Source organism: Mastomys coucha, chromosome X, assembly GCF_008632895.1.
Source record: "Mastomys coucha isolate ucsf_1 chromosome X, UCSF_Mcou_1, whole genome shotgun sequence".
Taxonomy (NCBI): Eukaryota; Metazoa; Chordata; class Mammalia; order Rodentia; family Muridae; genus Mastomys; species Mastomys coucha.
The window spans coordinates 42,850,323-42,857,335 of NC_045030.1; the positions used below are offsets into that span (position 1 = coordinate 42,850,323).

Consider the following 7,013-nt stretch of genomic DNA (forward strand, 5'->3'; position numbering starts at 1 on the left):
AACTGGAGCCACATTTAAAGAGGTAGCCGAAGCGCTGCGGCGTCTGGCTTCTTGGGGTTGGACTCTGACCCTTCCTCCACCCGAGGAGGAGAAAGCGGCCGCCGCGGAGCCGGTGAGGAGTGGGCTGGGCACCGGGCCCGGGAGACGGAGCCCGCCTGCGCCTTCCATGCCCTGGCCGCGCCTACGTTTGCGGCCGCCTCACTTGAACCAGGAAGCAGCGGAGCCCGAGGCCCGGCTTCTCTGCTCTTTCTTTGTGTGGGTCCGGGAGCGCTACCAGAAGAACCGGTAAGGCGCGGCGTGGTCCCCTTCACTATCCTGTGCCAGAGGCACCGGGTACCTTAGGCCTTAGGGCGTGGGGGACACCGCCAAGTACCCACTTGGCTTTCTCCCTCTCCATTTTTCCGCTTTGGGGTGCCGGGAGGGGGGCCCTCTTTTTCCACCTCTCTGCTAGTTTGATTGAGCTTTATACTATGGGGCCCATCCTCCTCTGTAGACCCTTCCTTTGGACACAACAATGCTTACCGCTTCACAGGGCCCGCTTACCCGCAACAGAGTACCCTTAAGGGCTAGGCCTACTTTCTCCACCACCACCCCCGCAATCCTGCCGTCGCTCTGCTATTTGCACCTCCATCTCTTATTTGCAAGAGGCTAGCTTTTTCGCGTGAATTGACGTTTAAAAACTCAATTGCATCTGCGTTCAAACGAAGAAGGGGGAGATGGTGGGAGAGAGATGTGCAGCAGCTGCAGGGAGCCCTGTGTTGTTGGTTTGTTTCTCCCTCTGGCCCGTGGCTTTTATCTCTTCCCTAATGTCACCAGCTCTCTAAAGCAGTCAACAACCAAAGATATGTTACATAATGCTGTAGGATGTCTTTTTCGTAGTCAGGTCGAAAATCTCTGTGGAAGAAAGGTTTGAGACCCACTTGGGTTGATCCTGGGCTAACCCTGACCAGCTGGATACCTAAACAAAATGAAACCAGGTACCAGTACCACCTAGACATCTACATTTGAATCATTCCCACGTTGGAAAAAACCATACTTTCCAATTATAAAAACCATGGGGCCATATACAGAAACCTCTTCACCTCAAAGTGGTTTCTGTTGAAATGTTCATATTTTGGATTGTTGGCAGATTGTCTAAAGGTCACACTTTGTGATAAATGCCTTTATGATTGCCTGTAATTCCTTGATGCTGTTAAAATGGCATAGCTAATGTTTTTAATTTTTGACTTTTAGACTTTTGTCCACAGTTTCTTCTTAAGTTATGATGTTTTAAATTCAGAGATACTCTTGCCTCCCTTATGTGTTCATATGTGAGTGTGCATGTGTCTATCATAAGTACCAGGTGACAGTGACATTCTTTAGTAGCATTGATAAAAAGAATTCTGTACCATATGTACTTAGCAAGGAATGGTTAATGCACAATATTCATATATAACATGTGTTTTTGTGCTTATAAATATTTTACTATGCATATGGGTCCTTTGCATTCTGGGTGCACAGTTAAGTAAACAGCTTCTGTGGAATGCCAAAAGAAAGTGTTTGGAGTGTCACACAGCAGAAACACTTGCTATCGCTCTTCTCTGGGGTAATACTGCCTCTGGTCCAGTAAGTTACTGTTCTTGTTTTCACTAACTCGTTTGAAGAGAAATAGGTTCTCACACTAGTGAGCATCATTTTTTACCAACAATATATGTTTGCCGTTTTGATCTAAGTGCGTGCTGAGGTGGACCTCTTTCCCGTTCTGTTTTCTTGTTTCTTCAACAGAGGATGTGCTGACTTCTCTTGGTGCTCTGTTTAACACTGCACCTCTGGAAAGTGTGCGGGGCAGAAGAGAAGAGTAAGAGGTAGGTAAAAAGAGTGGGAAATTATGAGGTGGTAATTGTCAGTGTCTGTAATTGTCCTTGGCTGTGAGGGTGAATTTTTGAATAGGATCTAACTAATAAGCTGAGAGCTGAGATTGAAGAGAGTATGAATTTCAGACTTAGTATTAAGCACACTAAATTTTTCTGGCATTTAAACCTCTCATTTGCAGAAGTAATTTATATGCTTAATGATGAAGATTTTTCTTCAAATTAAAAATTCTTATCTCTTGAGGAAAAATGAAATAAAATTGGGCCTAGGAAAGTGAATTCTAATCTTAAAACGGTGGTTAATGGAAATGCATTTTCCTGAATTTCAGAGGAAGGTGGCCAAGGAGATTATTGTTCAGATCTGCATGGCAATTTAAAACTTTCTTGACTTTTCTCCAAGTAAGTCCTAAGATTTGACACACAGTCAAAAGCTAGTGTACATAAGCAGCATATTTAAAGGTCAAGGTTTAGACCAAATTTTGATTAAAATATAAACTGTTTCCCACATCTGTGCCTCACATTCTGAATAGTCAGGTACTTTGGGGTATTTTTCTTCCCTAACCCTTCCCTCTTTTTCTCTTCTCTTTTCCCTTATAGGCATGGAGAGTAGAAAACTGATTTCTGCTACAGACATTCAGTACTCCACCAGTCTGCTGAACTCCTTGAATGAACAGCGTGGCCATGGACTCTTTTGTGATGTTACTGTTATTGTGGAAGACAGAAAATTCCGGGCCCATAAGAACATCCTTTCAGCCTCCAGTACATACTTCCATCAGCTCTTCTCGGTTGCTGGGCAAGTTGTTGAATTGAGCTTTATAAGGGCTGAGATTTTTGCAGAAATTCTGAACTATATCTACAGTTCCAAAATCGTCCGTGTTAGAGCAGATCTACTTGACGAGTTAATTAAATCAGGGCAGTTACTAGGAGTGAAATTTCTAGCAGAGCTTGGTGTCCCGCTGTCACAGGTTAAAAGCATCTCAGGTACAGAACAGGGTGACACTACTGAGCCCTTACCTTCTAGTGATAGTGACAAAAGCCTTGACATAGAAAAATCAAAAGATGACACCCAAGATAATGGGGCTGCAGTAATGCCCATTATAACTGAGTCTTTTTCACTATCTGCTGAAGATAATGAAATGAAAAACATCATTGTTACTGATTCAGATGATGATGATGATGATGATGATGATGTCATTTTCTGCTCTGAAATTTTGCCTGCAAAGGAGGATTTGCCAAGTAACAACACAGCAACAAAGGTCCAGCCTAACCCAGCCTCTGTTGCTATTTCGGAAGTGACACCTGGCGCTAGCAGTAACTCTCCCCCCGTAACAAGCATCACACCTCCTCAACTTGCCACTCCTGTGAATCAGGCAACTCTAAGCCAAACACAAGGAAGTGAAGAATTGCTAGTGTCTTCAGCTTCAACACATCTGACTCCTAACATTATTTTGTTAAATCAGGCTCCACTTACTGCACCACCAAGTGTCAGTTCTTCACTCCCAAATCATATGTCCTCTTCAGTCAATTTACTTGTACAGAATCAGCAGACACCTAACACTGCTGTTTTAACAGGAAACAAGGCTGAGGAAGAGGAAGAAATTATAGATGATGACGTTGACATCATTAGCTCTAGTCCAGACTCAGTAGTCAGTAATACATCTTTGGTCCCACAGGCTGATACCTCCAAAAGTACCACTTTTGATGGATCATTGACACAGAAGATGCAGATTCCTATACTTCCTCAAGAGCCACCTTCCAATTCTTTAAAAATTTCCGATGTAATTACTAGAAACACTAATGATCCAGGTTTAAGGTCAAAACACGTAATGGAGGGTCAGAAGATCATTACATTAGACACAGCTACGGAAATTGAAGGCTTATCAACTGGTTGCAAGGTTTATGCAAATATCGGTGAAGATACTTATGATGTAGTGATCCCTGTCAAAGATGACCCTGATGGAGGGGAGGCCAAACTTGAAAATGAGCTACCAAAACCATCTGGCAGTGAGCCATCAAACAAGCGTATGAAAGTAAAACATGATGATCACTATGAGTTAATAGTAGATGGAAGGGTCTATTATATTTGCATTGTATGCAAAAGGTCATATGTCTGTCTTACAAGCTTGCGAAGACATTTTAACATTCATTCTTGGGAGAAGAAGTATCAATGCCGTTACTGTGATAAGGTATTTCCTCTTGCAGAATATCGCACAAAGCATGAAATTCATCACACAGGGGAGCGGAGGTATCAGTGTTTAGCGTGTGGCAAATCTTTTATCAACTATCAGTTTATGTCTTCACACATAAAGTCAGTTCATAGTCAAGATCCTTCTGGGGACTCAAAGCTTTATCGCTTACATCCATGCAAGTCTTTACAGATCAGACAGTATGCATACCTTTCTAGTAATAAGTCAAGTGCTATGCCTGTCATGAAGGATGATGCTGTTGGGTATAAGGTTGATGCTGGAAAAGAGCCTCCGGTAGGGACCACATCTGCTACTCCTCAGAACAAGTCAACGTTCTGGGAAGATATTTTTATTCAGCAAGAAAATGATTCCATTTTTAAACAGAATGTAACCGATGGCAGTACTGAGTTTGAATTTATAATACCAGAATCTTACTGAATGCTTGGAATATCAGGAAGTTTGGGTTGAATTAAGGGGCAGGAATTTCAGAAGACCTGTAAAACAAGTCAAGGTGGAAACATGTTAATTTGATCTGCCATGTCCTCTGAAAGTAGACTAGTTGCATTGTTAATTTTTAGAAACAGTTTCCCTTAAAAGTTTGAGTAGAGATTGAACATCCCTGAAGTATCTGTATAGTTAGCTTTCAGCTCATTTAAAAAGGAAATTTCTAAAGGTGCAGGGATATAGTTTTCTGAATAGACTTTAAAGAAATCTATATGTTCTTTGAGAATTACTGGAGTTACTAATATACCCTAGTACAGCTATAATGTTCCCCTTCCAGGTTAACACTCTATTGCTGATTTTTCAATGTTCTTAATGTTAAGACTAAGTGTGTTGTGTTTTATATTGCATAAGAAGTAATAAATGTCCAAAAGTTGTGCTAGTAAATATCAGAGTAAGTCCTTACTTGGTTTATTCTGTCAATCCAAATGGAGCTCCGCCTTCTGCCTCTCTCCCACCTGAAAGAGCCATGCAAACAAGCCTCTCCTATGAAGACTGAGTTAGCTGTAGCTAACTAGAATTAACCATTGCTTATATTTCCATCCTCTGATTTTGATGGCAAGGCTACTGTATACCTTTAGCATATGGTCCCGGGGTTAGAGAGAGCTAGCAGACATGCATGCAGTGCAGACAGGACGTTCTTTTGTACATTAACTTTGCTCTTCTGCTTTCATATGATAGCAGCAGTCGAGCTGAATGGAGAGCTCCTTTTGTTAATTATGATTAAAAAATGTCCACAAAATGCTGTGAATTTATCTGAAAGCCACCAAATGCATCCTTATATGTAATGCTAGTAAATGTTGAGATTCCATAGATGAGACTTGTGGTTTGGGGGTGGGAAGCTGCTGGTCCAGCTTTTTAAATGCTCATGTTAGAATCTCCAGTGGGAAGTTTTCATTTTAAGTAGTTTAAATGGCAATCTAGGGTTGTCATTTCAACAAGGTCTTTTGAGTTTTTTAACCCCTTAAAATAAGTTCCAATCTACGTGTAAAGTGCTACAATGTTATAGCAGCAACCATAACTGGAATACTGCAGGCACATTGCTTCTTGTTTATTTTGACAGTAACACCAGCTTTCTTCCTTTTAAGATGGCACATATTTAAACACTTAGAAAAATTGAAAATTTACCCAAGAGCTAGTAATAAAAGAAAGCAGGTTGGAACAGATATATAGTTTAGCATTTATAACAAATTTAATACAGTTCTGTAAAAAAAATTAACAATGTTTTACAATGAGAAAAATAATAGATACTGAAAATGGTTGTTGTCGGATAGTTATTAGTCATTTGTGATCTTATATATTTCTTAGTTCAGCATAAGGTATTTTCATTCTCCGTGTATTTTTGTCTATTTCTTGACATTGAACTTAAAGCTTTAATCACGCTTTTTTATATATAGGTCATTCTTCTGGGTAAACTAGGTGTGAAGATAAAGTTTTAAGTGTATCTTAAGTTGGTAGCTGAGGGTATCAAGAATCAGTATTTGCAGTAATACAAAGGAAAAGGATAGTCCTGGCTTACCAAGAAGTAGAGTGCTGTACATTTACATTTTCTTTTTGGTAAGCTTAGGCCTACCGTCGTCATAAGCTAACTCTTAGAAAACTTAAAATCACTTTATAACTCGACTCTAATGTCTGATCACAATATTCATTTCCTCTCTCTGTAGCTATTGATGGCACTACCTTTTGAGGATAGTCTACTCAAAAAAGTTTCTCAGTTGAAGTATGAGTTTCATGAATGCAGTCTCAGCAGTTAGACATAATTACTTCTACCAGTGTCAGTGATAATGATGTTTTGGTATCCGCTGCTAGGTAAAATCAGTTTGTCATAATAAAACTTGCTAATTCCTACAAGCCTGTTACAACAAACTGGGAATTCGCTAATGAAAACCTATCTGTTCTGAATAACACTGGTAAGATGATTCAACACTGCTGCTGTGCTCTGTCAGTCTCTAATAAGAACTTTTAAACTTTGTGCCTACTGAAAAGCAGCTTCTAGAGTTTGCAGGGAGGAGGAGAACTAGAAGGTTAAATTGTAATTTTGCCAAGAAGACTCTTACATGTGTTTGGGGATTTTTTTTTTTTTAAAAAAATAACTTTATATAGCCAAACTTCATAGTTTTTGTGGACTACTCCTCTGGACAATAATTCTTTATTCCTAGCCATTATTAGATTGGAATTCTGTAGCAAAATGCTGTTTAAAATCTACTGTGAATATTTTTTATTTTTTTATTTTTTTTTACAATATGATTATATTATTTTATTTTTTTATTTTAAACTTTTATTGCATTATGGTGAGGAAAGTTACATGATTTCAATTTATTGAATTTGTTAACATTTAAAAACATTTTAAGTAAATACACTTAAATCACATTCTTGTTTCCCTTTTGTACCCCCACTCCTCCCAGAGACGTCCTTCAATACCTACAATATCTTTTTTGTCATATTCCTTAAAATTTATAAAATATTATAACAATAA

At 39.4% G+C, this 7,013-nt stretch overlaps 1 protein-coding gene across 2 annotated transcripts; it reads left to right on the forward strand.

Moving 5' to 3' along the window:
- The first annotated feature begins 6 nt into the window (after positions 1–6).
- Positions 7–5,737, forward strand: Zbtb33 (zinc finger and BTB domain containing 33). 2 transcript variants are annotated; one of them, XM_031353162.1, is made up of 3 exons: positions 7–285; positions 1,765–1,844; positions 2,448–5,737. In XM_031353162.1, the coding sequence occupies exon 3, from the start codon at positions 2,450–2,452 to the stop codon at positions 4,472–4,474; it is 2,025 nt and encodes a 674-aa protein (XP_031209022.1). In that variant the 5' UTR covers positions 7–285; positions 1,765–1,844; positions 2,448–2,449; the 3' UTR covers positions 4,475–5,737. The 2 variants fall into 2 exon arrangements, with proteins under 2 accessions (XP_031209022.1, XP_031209101.1); XM_031353241.1 differs by lacking the exon at positions 7–285 and adding an exon at positions 303–977.
- The last annotated feature ends 1,276 nt before the right edge of the window (positions 5,738–7,013 follow it).